A 20,591-nucleotide genomic window follows, 5' to 3' on the forward strand; every position below is an offset into this window, starting at 1 on the left:
AACAATTGCGGTACTACGGTTTTGAATTCCTAACTACTCCTATTTACGTTGATAATTCTGCTGCATTACAGATCACTAGAAATCCTGTGCAGCACTCAAAGACCAAACACATCGACATCAAATATCACTTCATACGTGATTGCTTTGAGAAAAGGCTAATCGATGTTGTTAAGGTCCACACCGATGACCAACGTGCCGACCTTTTTACCAAAGCTTTTGACAAATCTAGATTTGACTTTTTATTATTGGTAAACGGCATTAAGGTCAAGCAAGAGTAAACCAACATCGGAAAATCATTTTTGTAAATATCTTTGTGTCTTTTAAATTTATCTTAGTTTATTGATTTTAGGGGGAGTAAATCCAAAAATCGGAAAATACAAAAACATCGAAAAATTTCAAAAACACAAAAACAATAGAAAAACAAAAATGAGTTTCCTGGCGAGCAAAAGAGAAAATGATAGTACATCAGTGGTCTATTCAAACCTCTTTAAACCTTAAATGAAAAACGATAAGCAGCTCTATATAAGATGTATCGGTAGGCTCACAATCATTTTAAAGTGTGCAGGGTGATATAAACTTAAATCGACTGAAGACCAGGTGGGAACCATTCATTGGCATATGGTCTTAGTACCGAAATTTCGTTTGATAGATTGCCGAGGTTCTGAGATATTCGGTCTTTATGCTGCTTATCATCTGGGTATCATGGTTGTATCTTTTACCGAAAAATAACGGGGACGCAAGTCTAGATCTTCCATGATACTATACATACGTGTACATATTACATACTGCATTCGACCTCAATAAGTGATAAACAATCACATGTCCATATCAAATAAGTGATAAAATATCACATTTATCCGGGAGTCAAGTTCGTCTCTCTGCTGTACGAAAGTACTGACCTGTTCACGGACTTGCTCCTGTGCCCTCATGCATATGAAAATCAAGTTCCTCATCAATAAGTGATTATATCACATAGGGCTTGTTTTCAAATCAAAATAAGTGAGTATCTCACATCATATACGGTCAAACAGATGATAATCGGTATACTCACCGGTAAGATGAACCCTCGTGCATACCTTGATACGGGAATGTGTCGTGATGTGGATGAACACCGGTCGGTAAGTATAAATCATACCTTAACGTATCCCCTCGCCATGATTACATCTGATAAGTTGAGCTTAAGTGGACAACAATACCGATATTTGTTATAGGATGCTTATCTTAATGTTAACTAATTGAACAACAAGAGTGTTTTGGCATGACCGTACACTGATATGATTCTCTTAGAAACTCGCAAAAAGAATGTCTGTATATATTTATTTACTGCTTAACTTTTATTGTCTTATTTTTAAACAGTTTTGTCGTTTGGTGCATATCAGCACGACATTAGCGGTGATGTCGTTTGATAACACTCAAAGGATATTAAAATTGTTGTCTTTTAATTTCAAAAATACCAAAAAGATTTTAGGTGAGTTTTAATATAAACTTTGTAAAAGCCAAAAAGATTTTATTTCTACTTTATTTTCGATCGTACGATGTTGGAGCTCGAGTCTTCGTTACCTGAAACCTGAACGAAAACCGAATTGACTAAGTCTTCATAAACGGTCGAAATTTGCAAGTTTTGAAAGTTAAATCTAAAATTGAGAAATTTATAAAACTTTCAAACTGTCGGACGGTGTTTGATTGTGACATGGTCATTCGTGTGTCATTTGTTTATACTAACTATTCCAAGCAGTTGTTCTCATTACGCGTTTAGATTTCTTGCATGTGCAGATTCTAAAGGCTAGGAGAACATGGTCGATGACAAGCTTTGGAATGAAGACACGACATGAAGGCACTCAAAAGATGAAGATGATCGAGTTGCCGCGGACCATCATCAACACCACAAGGATCTTAAGCTTTAAAGATCAAGTCATTCACAAGCATAACTCAAGGGGGAGCTTATGATAAGGGGGAGTTTGTCAACACACTTCCTACATGATACGGGTAGTTTGTTGATACACTCTCTGCTTTCAAGACGTGAAAACTTTGCAGATCCTCCGACTTTGATGACTTGAAAGGACATCAGAGTCTCGAAGACATGAAGATCAACAATGATCAAGATCGAGACAAATCTGCACCCATCGAAGATCGAGACAAAGCTACAGCCAAGGGGGAGTTTGTTGGTGCACTTGTGTCTGTACTTTGTCTGTATTCGGTCTCGATGTAAAACGATGTCTATGTTAGTCTTGTAAGTTTGACCAAGTCAACTATCCTCCTAGTTTGACTTGGCCAAACAGTTAGTTTATGAATGTAATATGTCTGGCTCGTAGGATGACTCATCGAAGGATAGTGAGATCCTTCGATGAGATCGAAAGATGAACCTTCGATGGATAGACCTCGATAGATAGTCCTTCGAGGTCACTGTGAACCCTTCGATGGAAGTCTGATCGAAAGATTATCTTTCGATCAGTATTCCTGATCCTTAGACAGGTTTAACATCGACAGATGATCCTTCGAGACATCTATCGGATCCTTCGGACAGACCTGCTGTGTTCGGGTATATATACCCATGCAGTGTGTTCATTTCAGTTAGACATATGCACACAGACAGAAAGATAGACTCGAGAGATAGAGAGAGTTTTCTGTCAAGAACACACACACACATTAGAGAGTTTGCAATACTGATTTGTAAACATTGTGCTTGTAACCGGAACCTTCATTCGCATTAATACAAGTGGTGTTAATCGGTGAACCTTGTGTGTTTTGTGTTTATACTTGTCTCAACTCGGTTGCACTCTAGCTTGGATTCCGCACTCGCTAGTGTGTTAATATAACAAGGTTAAGGTTTAACCTCATCCTCCACGAGGGACCTACACTTTCACACATATTTTTGTCGCTAGCTCACTTTTTGACAAATTTATTTCACACCGACTTTTTTGTCGGAAATTTGTGGGTAATGCCAGTTTTTCAAAGATTTGCTATAAATTTGCTTGTCACAAAGGTGGCCGTTTTCTAGTAGTGTAATAATAGTCAAACTCCCTTGAGGTATATAAGTTAATTCTAATACAAACCATTAAGTACAAGGCATATTAACAAATTAACAATCTTTTTCAATTTCGTCATCTTCTTGCGTCGACGACCCACATTTCTTCTTAGTATTGACCTCGGTGGCGAGTTGTTGAATGTTTTCAGTCATTAAGAATGTGGTTTTGGACATTAAACCTTTTTGTAATTATTGTATGACCAAGAAAGACGTACAATGTTTAGTTTGACACTTAACCCTAAGGATTTGACTTGAGCGTTTCTCTACTAGGATTGCAGGTGAATTTAATTAGTGATTTTATGTATTAACTGCAACGCATGGAAATCTTAACTTGAATAAATTTGGATAAAATGCTATGATTTGATCTAACTCAGTGAAAAATATCTGATAAGAAGACACAAGCTAAGCAATTAAGTCAGTGTCCATCTGAAACTAATAAGTTAAAAGTATCCGATAAGAAGCACAAGGACACATAAGCTGCTTCGACCAACAATAATACCAACTAGAATTCAAAAGTGTTATGCACTTTTGTATGGATGTGGCTCGGTTTGGTTTGGTTCGGTTCGTGACCGACGTCGCGGCATTCCTCAGTTGTGCAACTAGAAGAACGACACACGAAATACGAAGACACGAGAATGACACGATAGAAGGATGATGAAATCATGATGACATCATCATGATGTCATCATGACATCAATATACTACATCTAAATAGGATAGGAAATAAACTTAGTGTACACATTGAAATAGGAGCTGCTTGAACATATATATATATATATCTATATATATTATAGAGAGAGAGAGAGAGAGAGAAAGTGTACTGTACAATATCCCTTAACGTACATTACATGCAATATAGTGAAATCGCATGTTATAAAATAGCATAGATGAAATCGCATGTGATAATTTTGATGAAATCGCATGTTTGTTTTTTGTAACAATTTCGCATGTGATAATTTTGATGAAATCGCATGTTGGTTTTTTGTAACAATTTCGCATGTGGTAATTTTGATGAAATCGCATGTTAAAAAACCAACATGCGGAATTGTTAAAAAAACAACATGCGATTTCAATGTGGGATGAAGATTTGACGGCTGAGATGATTACGTACGTAATGTACGTAATGTACGATAAGGGCATTTGTACGTTAACCTAACCATATATATATATATATATATATATACATATAATGTAAGTATCTATAGAAAACCCACTTTAATTTAGAAAACCCGGGAAACTCAAAGCTCCCGATGTTTTTTTTTTCTTGAAAAAATTTACAATGTTATATACATGTTTTTAAGGGTTTTGGGCAAAAAAAAATCAAAAAAGCGCCGAGTAGATATTTTAAAAAAAATAAACAAGTTTTGGTGTAACACATGTTACAAATATGTCAGATGAATGTAACATGTATTACACCAAAACTTGTTTATTTTTTTAAAAAATATCTACTCGGCGCTTTTTTGATTTTTTTTTTTTTTTGCCCAAAACCCTTAAAAACATGTATATAACATGTGTAAATTTTTCAAGAATAAAAAACATCGGGAGCTTTGAGTTTCCCGGGTTTTCTAAATTAAAGTGGGTTTTCTATACATCTTTCCCCCATATATATATATATATATAAAATCGAAATAAGAGGTGGATGCACTAATGGACAAGGATTGAAATAGACTTTTCTTAGAAAGTCTATTTCGATTATCTATAAAGGTATTTGGATGTCCTACATGTATTTCAATCGGTTTCGCTTAGACTTTTCTTAGAAAGTCTATTTCGATTATCTATAAATGTATTTCGGTGGATTATATACATGCCTATTTTGATGTATTCAAAAGGTATTTGGATGTCCTACATGTATTTCGATGGGTTTGGTTTATTTGCCTTGTGTTTGAGTATAAATACCAGTACTGTTTTAGCACAGAGAGCACAGCTCAAAGAGTTTGAGAGCATATTTTGTAAAACGTTGTATTGTTACTTTGCTGAAAGTAATTCCATTGAGCTTTAAAGTGATATTCATCTTGGTATTGATAGTATTCTTGCTTGATTTACATACAAACTTGAATTCCGCACTTGTTTGTGTGTTCAACAACAAGGAATAGGTTTCTCTAAGATCTTCCATTTTAGGGACCAACAAGTGGTATTAGAGCCTTGGCTCATTTCCTTGTTGAAAATCTAGCATATTTGAGGGATTTGGGTGGTTTTGAGTGATATTTGAAGAGTTTTAATGAGTTTTAGAGTTTAAAATTTGAACTCCATATTTCTATTTCTGGTGACAAATTTGGCCGTATTTTCTTGCCGGAATAGTACTTTCCAATGAAGGGGTCTTATTGGTTGACCTGCAAGGCCGGGTGGAGCAGTAGTGTACCAATTTGTCTTATCTGCATATCTTAGTTTATGTCTTCTTCTTATTTCGAAACATACACCAATTTCTATTTTGATCAGATCAAAAGAAATATATTGTCTTGAAATACACAGACCATTTTCTTGTTTTCGAAATACACAACCAATATTCTTGTTTTGAAATACAAAACCCAATTTTTTTGAATAACAATTCCTATTTTTGGAACAAAAATAACAATTCCTATTTCAAAACTGCAAACAAGGTTTATACATCCACATCTATTTTGACTCCATTCATTCCATTCCCATATTTTTATTTGGATTTCAAAAAATTAAGAAATAAATAAATTAATACTTGTTTTGAAAATTGTCACCTCTGTTTCGAACCAACATTATTTCAATCCACCAAGTACCATCCTTTTCAAAACATTAATTGTTATTTCGAAAATCATTTTCCTATTTCGAACCAAGCCCATCCTTCTTATTTCAAAATACTCTTTTAATACCACCTCATATTATACACACATCTTTCTTATTTCGTTACACATCCTATTTCGATATCTTTGTACTTTTGTTACCACACTAAGTTTCAAGTAGCTTCCCAACTTCTTTGTTATTTGAATTAAAATGAGTACACATCTTTGGGGTACGGGCAATACTCAGAGAATACCGTTTTGGGAGGAACCACCCAAGGCATCCACGATGTTCTCGGAAAACCAATGGGCATTCGTTGCTAATCAAAATCAAAGCATTCAGAGTTTATTGATAAGTGACAATGAGACCAGAAGCGGGAATCGTCCACCAAAGCTTTTTAATATAAATGATTGCCTAGTTGGATAGGTATATTTCAAACATACGTTCTTTGGCAGAATATAGAGTTATGGCCTTGTTTTATTAACCCTCTCAGTCCATCGATTTTGGTTTCCAAATAGGTTTTTATTTTTCATTTTTAATAGTTGGTTTAACAGATTGTGTTTGGACTGTGACAACTCGAAATCTAGAACCTTTCGTTGTAACTTGCTTGTACGTTATGTGACTAGTTAAAATGATAACGTGAACTTTTATGTGCTTTGTTTTGTGTGCATTGTATGTATATATGTATGTGTGTTATATGTGAACCGAGAACCCGACACGAAACAACAAGGAACCCGACTCGAGACCATGAGGTCTCGAGTGACTAGTAATCGGTTTTGGGCCTTGGGCCGAGAACCTTTGGCCGGTTGGGCCTTTGGGCCGTAAACCCTTAGCCGAAACCCATAGGGTGCACACACTTGGAACTTTGACTATAAATACACTACCTTAGTTAGTGTTACCATTTTGTTGAACATTACAACACACACTCTCCTACTTCTCTCTCTCACCTAAACTCTAGAACACAAACACACTCCACCATTCTTGGATCTTTGGACTTGGATCGGCTCACACACACACCCGGTTGGAAGCCTTTCACACACCCTCGAAACCCATAACCGGTTAGTGTTCTTAATGCTTTGTTAAATGTTAGTGTGTTTATGTTATGTTTGTAAGATGAGATTATGTGACAATATGTTAAGATGAGTTATACATAATGTTTTGAAAAGAAATCGGTTCATGAATGTTTCTTGTTATGAGTGGAACTATACATATTTGATGTTGAAAATGGGTTCATGGTATGACAAAAAGGTGAATGATGATATTGGTTGCATTTGGGTTTGATCCGAAAAGTTTGGGTATTTATACTAAGAAAAATCGGCTAATAAATATGGTTGTCAAGTAGGATGCATGCTAGTAAATTGTATCTTGATAGTTGTTCATGATTTTGGGTGAATAAGTGTTGTTTATGTTATGAAGAACTTGAATATATGCTTTGAATGTATGAAGAACACTTTGAATGATAGTTGAAGATTGAAAACCCTTGTGATTTTGATCCATCTTTGACTAATAACCTGATTAGGAAATATGTTAGTGGAATTCTATTGGTTATTTCCGGATTTGGGCCTGATTATACTGTACCATTAATCTGACCATCTGCATCAACACGTGAACTTGAAAACGACTGTTACCGACTCGCAATCACCCGGTTACGACTCGCAACCACAGCGTGATGACTCGAGACCACGCGGTTGCGACTCGCAACCATAACAGGACAAGCCGAAACCACAGGTTACGAGTCCCGTTGCGACTCGAGACCTCAGCATGATGAATCGAAACCATGGTTGCGACACCAGTTGCGACTCGCAACCATCCATGATCAACACACAGCATGACTCGAGACCATGCTTGCGAGTCCGGTTGCGACTCGAGACCACACTTTTGGGCCTTAGTTAATGGGCCAGACTGATGGGCTTCTGTGTTAACTGCTTTTACGTGTTTGGGCCTAAGTAGTTGGGCTGAACTTGTGAACCGTATGTGCTTCTATTGACTGTTAACTGTTACTGCTAAACGTGCTTGCCAAACGTGTTGAACATTTGTACACTACTTGGTTCGAATCTGATTATACGTGATATCCGTGTTAGGACGTTATTGACTACTTGCGACTTGATTGACTTTCTGTGTTTGACTGCCGAGCAAACCAAGGTGAGTTCACACCCTTTACAAAGCATGGGATTCCCTGGGTTGGGAACGGGGTTAAGGAACGTGGTTCCTCGTCTACCTTGGGTAGGACGTCAGTGGTTCAGGAATGTGATTCCTCGTCCGGATGGACGGATAAACGTACTAGACTAAAACTCTATCACGAAGTCCCTCCTTTTTGTATCGACTAATCGCCGGGCCAATGGCGAGCGGGTCATTAGTTAGATAGCGCTATTTAGGTCTGACAAGCCTCACACCGTGCCGCAGAGGACGGGCGTGAACTAATGGATCTGGGGCACGTCAATGATGATAGACATTGATGTTTTCAGGGCACATAAACATGACTACAGTCAGCAATCGATACGGTAACGAGTCTAGTATACACATGGGGTAGCCCCCACGGCTGGAGAGCCAGATGATGTACATGGGGTAGCCCCCACGGCCGAAATGCCTGATAACTACATGGGGTAGCCCCCACGGCCGGAGTGCCGGAGTAACTGGGAACGAATTGGTCACGTTTTTAAAACTATGGGGTAACCCCCACGGCAGGATGCCAGATAAAGTAAACTGTTTTCGAAACAACTAAAACGAACGCCCACCCGTGAACTCACTCAACTAGTTGTTGACTCGTTACTACATGCTTTGCAGGACCATAGGTACTCAGTGGGAGCTTGCATGGAGGAAGATCGTTGTGGGACAGGGATTGCTACAAGACTATGTTAAACTTGAAACTTTTGGAACTTATGTTATAACTTTAAACTTATGCTTCCGCTTGCAACTTAAACTTATTTGTTTTGGAACACCAATCGTGAATGGTTAAACTTTTATAACTATTTATATGCTTGTTCAGTATGATTGGTGGCTGGATCCTGGTCAGTCACGCCTCCAAGCGGTAGTACTCCGCAGGTGGGATTTTGGGGGTGTGACAGATTGGTATCAGAGCCATTGGTTATAGTGAACTTGGTTTTAATAAAGGAGAAACGTTTTTGTTAAAACCAGACTATAACCGGTTTAGTGCTCAACGGTCCACAACGACACTTCGCTCCTCATGCAAGGCTCGATGTTCTAGGTAATATGATGTATGTATATTGCCTACTTGTTAATTACGTAGTACATTGCTCATAGTATGCTTGATTAGTATAGCTACTGTTGTTTGAACACGTGCGTGCTTACTCTGTCCTACTATTGTACTTTCGCGAACCTCTCTCACACGTATTACTCTTATTATGAAGAACCATGTCTGGACGCGTTAACATGACACAAGCCCAGTTGACGGCTTTGATCAACGAGCGAGTTGCCGCAGCGCTCGCAGCCGCACACGCAGGAGGTATATCCTGCAGTCCGAAATGTTCTAGGATCATTTGGATCCTACTCTCGTGAACCAACCTTTGTGTTAAACTCTGTCTTTCTTTCACATACCTTAGGTCAGTATGCTCAGGCACCGGTGTGCACTTTTAAGACCTTTATGGACTGTCGACCCACAACTTTTAGCGGCACTGAAGGAGCAGTAGGTCTCCTACACTGGTTTGAGAAACTGGAGTCTGTGTTCGAAATGTGCGAATGCCCTGAAGCGCGCAGGGTGAAGTATGCTACTGGTACTCTCGAGGGTTTGGCTCTCACGTGGTGGAATGCTCAAGTGCAGATGTTAGGGTTGGTTGCTGCCAACGCCACCCCATGGGAAAACTTCAAGGAAATGATCAGGGAGGAATACTGCAGTCGTGACGATATTCACAAACTGGAGGATGAGTTTTACAATCTCAAGATGTCAGGATCAGAAATTGAGGCATACACTAAGAGATCGCATGAGCTTGCCTTGTTGTGTCCTACTATGGTGGATCCTCCGTATAAGCGAATTGAACTCTATCTCAAGGGCTTGGTGCCAGAGATCCAAAGTCATGTGACTTCAGCGAGGTTGACTACTATCCAGCAGGTTGTACAGTTGGCTCACCGTCTTACTGATCAAGCGGTGGAGCAGAACAAGTTACCGAAGCGTATAGGTGCTGCAACTACTTCTGGTGCTTCTAGTGGAGATAAACGGAAATGGGATGGAACTTCAAGCAGGGGTTCAACTTCAGTGCAAACTCAGTCTCAGCAGAGAAAGACAGACGATCACAAGAGCCCCAGTCAGCAGTCGTCTGGTGGTCAAAGTCATGGTGGATACAAGGGGAATCACCCCAAGTGCAATCGTTGTAGCCTACACCACAGTGGGCCATGCACCAGGGGCAACTGTCATCGATGCAACAAGCCTGGTCATGTTGCAAAGGATTGCAGAAGCGCATACCCCGTCAATCAGAATCGTCAGCAACCTCAGCAGAACCAGCGACAGCAGCAGGGTAACAACAAAGGATGCTTTCAGTGTGGAGCTGAAGGCCACTTCAAGAAGGATTGTCCCCAACTGAATCAGAACAACAACAACAATCAGGGGAATGGTAACAATGGGAACAACAACAACAATGGTGCTAGGGGACGAGTGTTCGTGATTGGCCAAGGTGAAGCAAGGAATGATCCCAACGTGGTGACGGGTAAGTTCCTTCTCGACGACTTTTATGTTACAGTCTTATTTGATTCGGGTGCCGATACTAGCTATGTGTCACTAGAAGTCAGTAAGATGCTTAAGCGTATTCCTACACCCCTGAGCGACAAGCACACTGTAGAGCTAGCTAATGGTAAGAATTTGGAAGCCTCACACGTAGTCAAGGGTTGCCAGCTTATTCTCGCTAACCAGACCTTCGCCATCGATCTTATTCCTATTGTCTTGGGTAGTTTCGACGTTGTCATTGGGATGGATTGGTTATCCCAACACCGAGCAGAGATTCTTTGCAACGAAAAGATCGTTCGTATTCCTGGTTTAGGTGGTGAACCTCTCATGATACGTGGCGACAAGAGAAGTGCTGTTGAGAACATCATCTCTCTTCTTAAGGCCCAGAAATGCTTACGAAAGGGCCACACAACGATTTTGGCTCTAGTTACTGATACCACAGAAAAGGAGAAGAAGCTAGAAGATTTTCCGGTTGTACGCGATTATCCTGAGGTATTCCCTGAGGAATTACCTGGTCTTCCGCCCCATCGCCAAGTCGAGTTTCAGATTGATCTAGCTCCTGGAGCCGCGCCTGTAGCCCGTGCACCTTATCGTTTAGCGCCATCAGAGTTGGAAGAACTCTCCACGCAACTACAAGAACTCTTGGATAAGGGTTTCATTCGTCCTAGCTCATCGCCTTGGGGAGCTCCAGTGTTATTTGTGAAGAAGAAGGATGGTACCTTCAGAATGTGTATCGACTATCGCGAACTCAACAAGGTGACTGTGAAGAATCGTTATCCTCTACCGCGTATTGACGACTTGTTCGACCAGTTGCAGGGGTCGAGCTACTATTCAAAGATCGATCTGAGATCGGGATATCACCAGCTGAGAGTTCGGGAAGAGGATGTCTCTAAGACGGCCTTTAGGACTCGATATGGGCACTATGAGTTTCTAGTCATGCCGTTTGGGCTGACGAACGCACCGGCAGTTTTTATGGATTTGATGAATCGAGTGTGCAAACCGTATCTGGACAAGTTTGTTATAGTCTTCATCGACGACATCCTGATCTATTCTAAGAGCAAGGAAGAGCACGAACAACATCTACGACTTATTTTGGAACTCCTCCGGAAGGAACAGCTTTACGCAAAGTTCTCGAAATGCGACTTCTGGCTTCGAGAGGTCCATTTCCTAGGGCATGTGGTGAACAAGGATGGGATTCACGTTGATCCATCCAAAGTGGAATCTATTAAGAACTGGCCTGCGCCTCGCACACCAAAGGAAATTCGCCAATTTTTGGGATTGGCAGGTTACTACAGGAGATTCATTAAGGATTTTTCTAAGATCGCGCAGCCTCTCACCTTACTAACGCAGAAAGGCGTTGTTTATCGTTGGGGAAATGCACAAGAGTTAGCTTTTCAGCATCTAAAGGATAGACTTTGCAGTGCACCTATCCTTTCATTGCCAGAGGGCACAGAAGATTTTGTGGTTTACTGTGATGCATCAATTCAAGGTCTTGGTTGTGTATTGATGCAACGAGATAAAGTCATAGCTTACGCCTCACGACAACTCAAAGTTCACGAGAAGAACTACACGACACATGATTTAGAGCTGGGAGCGGTTGTTTTCGCACTTAAGTTATGGCGGCATTACCTTTACGGAACCAAGTGCGCCATCTACACCGACCACAGAAGTTTAGAACACATATTCAAACAGAAGGAACTGAATATGCGGCAGCGACGATGGGTCGAGCTGCTGAATGATTACGAGTGCTCTATCAGGTATCACCCGGGCAAGGCCAATGTTGTGGCAGACGCCCTCAGTCGGAAGGACACTACGCCTAAGCGCGTAAGAGCTTCACAACTCACGATCCATTCTAGTCTACCTTCGCAAATACGAGCTGCTCAGATAGAAGCACTGAAGCCAGAAAACATTAGAGCTGAAGCACTACGCGGGTCAAGGCAACGTTTAGAACAGAAGGAAGACGGTGCTTATTATGTAACAGGACGCATTTGGGTCCCGCACTATGGCGATTTACGAGAACTTGTGATGGATGAAGCGCACAAATCTCGCTACTCGGTACACCCTGGTTCGGACAAGATGTACCACGATATTAAAACTACGTATTGGTGGCCTAGCATGAAGGCCCACATAGCAACTTACGTCAGCAAGTGTTTGACTTGTGCGCGAGTCAAGACGGAATATCAGAAACCTTCAGGCCTACTTCAGCAACCAGAGATACCACAATGGAAATGGGAGCAAATTTCCATGGATTTCGTTACTGGCTTACCTAGATCACAGCGCGGGAACGATACTATTTGGGTGATCGTGGATCGACTCACAAAATCCGCACACTTTTTGGCAATCAAGGAGACGGATAAATTCTCCACTTTAGCAGAAATATACCTCAAGGAAGTTGTTTCGAGGCACGGGGTGCCCACTTCTATTATCTCTGATCGAGATGCACGTTTTACTTCGGAACTGTGGCAGGCAATGCACAAGTCTTTTGGCTCACGTCTTGATATGAGCACAGCGTACCACCCGCAGACGGACGGGCAGTCCGAGCGTACTATCCAAACACTAGAAGACATGCTTCGCGCTTGTGTAATCGACTTTGGCAACAGCTGGGAAAAGCATCTGCCACTCGTAGAATTCTCGTACAATAACAGCTACCACACCAGCATTAAAGCTGCTCCGTTTGAGGCATTGTACGGACGTAAATGCCGGTCACCCCTCTGTTGGGCAGAGGTGGGGGATAGTCAAATCACTGGTCCAGAACATGTGGTAGACACTACTGAGCGGATTGCTCAAATACGACAACGCATGGCGGCCGCTCGTGACCGTCAGAAGGCATACGCCGATAAGGGCAGGAAACCACTCGAGCTCCAGGTTGGGGAGCGGGTTTTACTCAAAGTTTCACCCTGGAAGGGTGTGGTTCGTTTTGGTAAACGCGGCAAACTCAATCCACGGTACGTTGGACCTTTCGAAATTCTTGAGAAAATAGGCAAGGTGGCCTACAGACTGAAATTACCAGCAGAACTCGGGGCAGTTCACAACGTTTTCCATGTGTCAAATCTGAAGAAGTGTCTGTCAGATGAGACGCACGTAGTTCCTCTGAAGGAACTCACGATCGACGAACAGTTGAAATTCGTCGAAGAACCTGTCGAGATCACGGACCGGGATGTTAAGGTCCTCAAGAGCACTAGAATACCTCTTGTTCGAGTTCGTTGGAACTCACGTCGCGGCCCAGAGTTTACCTGGGAGCGCGAAGATCGGATGAAACAAAAGTATCCCCAACTGTTTGAGAACAGTACAAACGCTACTGAGGCTGAAGCTACGGAATTTCGGGACGAAATTCCAGATCAACGGGGGGTGGATGTGACACCCCAGGAAAACCAGGAAAACCATGCAACTTAACTAGCTTCCTCAGTGAGTGCCATCAAATTTCGGGACGAAATTTCTTTCAACTTGGGGATGATGTGACAACTCGAAATCTAGAACCTTTCGTTGTAACTTGCTTGTACGTTATGTGACTAGTTAAAATGATAACGTGAACTTTTATGTGCTTTGTTTTGTGTGCATTGTATGTATATATGTATGTGTGTTATATGTGAACCGAGAACCCGACACGAAACAACAAGGAACCCGACTCGAGACCATGAGGTCTCGAGTGACTAGTAATCGGTTTTGGGCCTTGGGCCGAGAACCTTTGGCCGGTTGGGCCTTTGGGCCGTAAACCCTTAGCCGAAACCCATAGGGTGCACACACTTGGAACTTTGACTATAAATACACTACCTTAGTTAGTGTTACCATTTTGTTGAACATTACAACACACACTCTCCTACTTCTCTCTCTCACCTAAACTCTAGAACACAAACACACTCCACCATTCTTGGATCTTTGGACTTGGATCGGCTCACACACACACCCGGTTGGAAGCCTTTCACACACCCTCGAAACCCATAACCGGTTAGTGTTCTTAATGCTTTGTTAAATGTTAGTGTGTTTATGTTATGTTTGTAAGATGAGATTATGTGACAATATGTTAAGATGAGTTATACATAATGTTTTGAAAAGAAATCGGTTCATGAATGTTTCTTGTTATGAGTGGAACTATACATATTTGATGTTGAAAATGGGTTCATGGTATGACAAAAAGGTGAATGATGATATTGGTTGCATTTGGGTTTGATCCGAAAAGTTTGGGTATTTATACTAAGAAAAATCGGCTAATAAATATGGTTGTCAAGTAGGATGCATGCTAGTAAATTGTATCTTGATAGTTGTTCATGATTTTGGGTGAATAAGTGTTGTTTATGTTATGAAGAACTTGAATATATGCTTTGAATGTATGAAGAACACTTTGAATGATAGTTGAAGATTGAAAACCCTTGTGATTTTGATCCATCTTTGACTAATAACCTGATTAGGAAATATGTTAGTGGAATTCTATTGGTTATTTCCGGATTTGGGCCTGATTATACTGTACCATTAATCTGACCATCTGCATCAACACGTGAACTTGAAAACGACTGTTACCGACTCGCAATCACCCGGTTACGACTCGCAACCACAGCGTGATGACTCGAGACCACGCGGTTGCGACTCGCAACCATAACAGGACAAGCCGAAACCACAGGTTACGAGTCCCGTTGCGACTCGAGACCTCAGCATGATGAATCGAAACCATGGTTGCGACACCAGTTGCGACTCGCAACCATCCATGATCAACACACAGCATGACTCGAGACCATGCTTGCGAGTCCGGTTGCGACTCGAGACCACACTTTTGGGCCTTAGTTAATGGGCCAGACTGATGGGCTTCTGTGTTAACTGCTTTTACGTGTTTGGGCCTAAGTAGTTGGGCTGAACTTGTGAACCGTATGTGCTTCTATTGACTGTTAACTGTTACTGCTAAACGTGCTTGCCAAACGTGTTGAACATTTGTACACTACTTGGTTCGAATCTGATTATACGTGATATCCGTGTTAGGACGTTATTGACTACTTGCGACTTGATTGACTTTCTGTGTTTGACTGCCGAGCAAACCAAGGTGAGTTCACACCCTTTACAAAGCATGGGATTCCCTGGGTTGGGAACGGGGTTAAGGAACGTGGTTCCTCGTCTACCTTGGGTAGGACGTCAGTGGTTCAGGAATGTGATTCCTCGTCCGGATGGACGGATAAACGTACTAGACTAAAACTCTATCACGAAGTCCCTCCTTTTTGTATCGACTAATCGCCGGGCCAATGGCGAGCGGGTCATTAGTTAGATAGCGCTATTTAGGTCTGACAAGCCTCACACCGTGCCGCAGAGGACGGGCGTGAACTAATGGATCTGGGGCACGTCAATGATGATAGACATTGATGTTTTCAGGGCACATAAACATGACTACAGTCAGCAATCGATACGGTAACGAGTCTAGTATACACATGGGGTAGCCCCCACGGCTGGAGAGCCAGATGATGTACATGGGGTAGCCCCCACGGCCGAAATGCCTGATAACTACATGGGGTAGCCCCCACGGCCGGAGTGCCGGAGTAACTGGGAACGAATTGGTCACGTTTTTAAAACTATGGGGTAACCCCCACGGCAGGATGCCAGATAAAGTAAACTGTTTTCGAAACAACTAAAACGAACGCCCACCCGTGAACTCACTCAACTAGTTGTTGACTCGTTACTACATGCTTTGCAGGACCATAGGTACTCAGTGGGAGCTTGCATGGAGGAAGATCGTTGTGGGACAGGGATTGCTACAAGACTATGTTAAACTTGAAACTTTTGGAACTTATGTTATAACTTTAAACTTATGCTTCCGCTTGCAACTTAAACTTATTTGTTTTGGAACACCAATCGTGAATGGTTAAACTTTTATAACTATTTATATGCTTGTTCAGTATGATTGGTGGCTGGATCCTGGTCAGTCACGCCTCCAAGCGGTAGTACTCCGCAGGTGGGATTTTGGGGGTGTGACATGGACAACCTTAGGTTTTAAAACCTTTTCAACATCCTTTTTTTGTCTTCTTTTTTGTTTCAATTTTCTTTCTTTTTGAAATCAAAAGTCTTGTTTCGGTGAAACAGATCGTGATCGATAAGAGTTTTCATAGGAGGCATCAACCTTTCCTTTTCCCTTGGTGAGATATGGACTGTTCTTGACAAAGTGTCCATGCTCACTGCATTCAAAACATGATCTCCACTTCCACTCAACAAACCTCGGAGTATCATGATGGTGATACTTGATGATGAAATTCGCGATCTCGAGGTACTTGGTCGTACATCACAACCGTATGTGTGTTGTATGTAGTTGTTCTGGCTGTTTCTTTTTCTTTTCAAAATCTGAACTTGTTTAACAAAATCCGTGTTGGATTTGTTTTCGAAAGTTTCAATTTTATCAGTCCCTCGAGACTTCACGAAGTTTATCTTTTGAAACTTTTTCTTGTTCTGAGCTCTTTTTCCCTTTCTCTTTCCTTGATTAGCGTGATTTTGCTTTTGTTGATCAGGAAGTTTTTTATTTCCATATTGTTTCCGAACGTCAGCTTTTGGGATAGGAGCATATTGAGTTGCTACAACTCTTGGGCTCGACTTTCCCAAGAACTTACTTACTGGTTGAATCCTCAAACACTTTATCAATCAAGGATTGATTAACATTTTTAATGGGAAAATCTTTATTTGAGTAAACTTTGTCGGAACCAATCAACGTATAAAGCAAGTCCGCGCTTTCACAGGTTTCAACATGAGCTTCAACAATCTCGACAGAAGTAGTCACACATGGTTTTGCTGGATTCTCGAGAGGTGTGTTTGCTTCTTATGTCACCGTGTTTGACTGCCTAGCTTCGTCCTCATTCGACTCATCATCCGAACTATCACAATCCTCAACAATGAATGATGGATCTTGATTCTCTACGGCTGTGGAGTCTTTGACATTAGCTGGTTGAGCTTGATTGGAGGATATGTCCTTTTTATATCCGAGCCCAACTGCGAATTCCTCAATGTCTAATGAAACTGACGGCTCAAAGCGAGGCATATCCTCCTCATCAGGCATCTTGGTATAATTGTGTCTAACCGGTGAAGGACACCTATTATACCCAATGCACTTAGAATCCTTTTTCTCTTTTTGTATGCTAATGATGTGATCCAACACATACCGAGAATTGGAATAGCTATCCAACCTAAGCTGGATTGCCTCATTTTCACACTTAGCACAGGCCAATTCCCTTTTTGTTTCCTCGAGCATGGTAATGTAATTATTAATTGCAGTTTGTTTTCTCGAAACAGTTTTCTTTAGCTCGGAAAGATCTGTCTTTAAGGTTTCAATTATGGTTTTAAATTCCTTTTCATGATTTGTAAGAACCATATTGCCCTCTGTGCATTATGAGAGATCCATAATCAGTTTTTGATTGTGGATAAATGTCAAGTCATACTTACTTTCCAAATCAGACATTTTAACGCATAACTTAGCACACTTATCACATTTAACAGACTTATTACAAACAGACTTGGAACAAACAGAGTTATCGACACTAACCTGGCTGGATACACACTCAGACATTAACCCATCTGCCTCAGAATCAACAACCTCCCTCGATGGATATTCAGATCCATCCTCGCTTAAAGTTGTAACATCTTCATCTGAACTACCGCCATTTTTTCTTCGTATTGACCTCGGCGGCGAGTTTTTTTTTTTTTTTTTTTTTTTTTTTTTTTTTGAAAGGTAAACTTCATTAAAACGCACGCTGCCTCAAACCGAGGCAACCAACAACAACATTACAAATTTACAAAATTTACACCTATCAGCCCAAGAGATCGACGCTCTTTTAGACCTTGTATTGTACCACAAAAGCCTAACTTTTTAACCACACTGATAATGTGGTTGCTGACATTAAACCTTTTGTAATAGAATGGGACAAACATGGAAGTTGTTGAAAATTAGCATGATGGACACATAATTATTGTATGAACAAGAAAGACGTGCAATGTTTTGTTTGACACATAACCCTAAGGATTTGACTTCAGCGTTTCTCTACTAGGATTTCAGGTGAATTTAATAAGTGATTTTATGTATTAAACTGTAACGCTTGGAAATCTTAACTTGAATAAATTTGAATAAAATGCTATGATTTGATCCAGCTCAGTGAAAAGTATCTGATAAGAAGGCAGAAGGACACATAAGCTGGTTCGACCAACAATAATACCAACTAGAAGTCAAAAGAGATTCAACAATATATCTATATCATATACAAATGAAGTAGGAAATTGATATATAAATCACATACAATCAATGGAAAAAGCTGGAAATGATGACAATTGAAATTGGAAACCCGTAAAACACAGCAAATATAGTCAATGACCGCTAAAATAATAAGTTAGTTCCAATACGAACAATTAAATATAAGGTATATGTTAACAAACTAACAATCTTTTTCAATTTCGTCTTTGTCTTGCGTTGATGTCACGCGTTTTTCTATATTATTGACCCGGCGGCCAATTGTTTCACGTTCTCTATTATTAAGAACGTGGTTGATGAAGTTAAACCGTTTTGTAGCAGAATGGGACAAACATTCCGTTTTTTGAAAATAAGTATGGTGGATTGTATCACCAATAGAGACCTGCAATGTTTTGTTTGACACGTAACGCTGAGGATTTGACTTGAGTTTTTGTATGTTTGGATTACAGGTCAATTTTTGTGATTTTATGTATTAAACGTTAAGTCTGGAAATTTAACTTATATGATGTTGAATAAAATGCTATGATCTGATGCATCTCAGTGAAAAGTATCGGATTAGATTAGATGGAGAAAGGACACCAAGTCGGTGACCATCATTGACTTGCCAATTTATTATTTACTTCTTGATTTTCAAAAACATTATACATGTATTTAAAACTGATTTTTTTTCTGATGATTTAAATCGTACAGGAAAATGGATGGAATTATGGTGATCATGCACAACACATAAGCCGCTTAATTAGACCAACAATAATACCTACTTGAAGTAAAAAGTGATTCAACAATACATCTATATCATATACTAATGAAACAGGAAATTGATATATAAATCACATACAATGAAACAATCGGAAAGCTGGAAATGATGACACTCTTAGCAGTAGTTTTAGTGAAGTAAAAAATATACAAGGGATCACAAAAGCAGTTCTCTATGGATGAGGTAGGGAAGGAATAGGAAAGTCCTTGGGCAACTCAGGAATGGTGGGTTTAGGCAGTTCATGGACTTCTGGAACCTTTGGTACTTCGGGTTTTGGAAGAGTTGGAAGCTCTGGCTTTGGAATTTCAGGAAATGTAGGCTTGGGAAGCTCGGGAATGGTGGGCTTTGGAAGCTCAGGAACTTCTGGCTTCTGTACCACGGGGACCTCGGGCTTTGGAACCTCGGGAAGTGTAGGCTTGGGAATCTCAGGAATGGTAGGCTTCGGAAGCTCTGGAACTTCAGGCTTTGGAACCACAGGGACCTCAGGCTTTGGAACCTCGGGAAGAATAGGCTTGGGAATCTCAGGAATGGTAGGCTTTGGAAGCTCTGGAACTTCAGGCTTTGGTACCTCGGGAAGTGTAGGCTTGGGAATCTCCGGAATAATGGGCTTTGGAAGCTCAGGAAGTGTAGGCTTGGGAATCACAGGAAGTGTCGGCTTTGGAATCTCTGGAAGTGTCGGCTTAGGAAGATCGGGAACCTCCAAAAGATTACGTGCCTCTGCAAAGCGTTTTCCGCCGCCGGTTGATACTAAAGTGACAAACAACAATATCATGATGAACGAACTAACCTTGTAACAGGCCATTGATGTTATGAAAGGAGGAGATTAGAGCAGTATGAAGCTAGGAAAATATTTTAAGTTGGCTTGAGGATGAATATCCAACCATGTGTTAAGTTGATTTATATAGAGTACGTGGTATGGGGGTAATGGTGATAAGTAGACAAGTTGGTTGAAACTGGTATAGAAATTGGAATGTTAGCTCAACTTCTCACCTGTACATGGTGAGTTGCCCATATATGGTTGAAAAAACTGCATATTAGATTACTTATCTGGCAAGCTTCCGTACAGTTCCTTTGACTTCTGATAGCTAGTCAATTTAAATATATTAACTAATATTGTAACAAGTTGTTTCTGGGTAAAAGGGACATAAATGATAAAGTCAGACTAGTTTTAAGATGCAAGGTTTTC

The 20,591-nt window shown here is 40.7% G+C and overlaps 1 protein-coding gene across 1 annotated transcript; it reads right to left on the reverse strand.

The window, feature by feature from the left end:
* Nucleotides 1-19,422: 19,422 nt before the first annotated feature.
* Nucleotides 19,423-20,315, reverse strand: LOC110909325 (protein PELPK1). The gene has a single exon (XM_022154353.2). It carries the CDS (start codon nucleotides 20,205-20,207, stop codon nucleotides 19,578-19,580), a length of 630 nt encoding a protein of 209 aa, XP_022010045.1. The 5' UTR covers nucleotides 20,208-20,315; the 3' UTR covers nucleotides 19,423-19,577.
* Between the last annotated feature and the right edge of the window lie 276 nt (nucleotides 20,316-20,591).

The sequence above is a fragment of the Helianthus annuus genome, chromosome 2 (assembly GCF_002127325.2).
Source record: "Helianthus annuus cultivar XRQ/B chromosome 2, HanXRQr2.0-SUNRISE, whole genome shotgun sequence".
Lineage (NCBI taxonomy): Eukaryota > Viridiplantae > Streptophyta > Magnoliopsida > Asterales > Asteraceae > Helianthus > Helianthus annuus.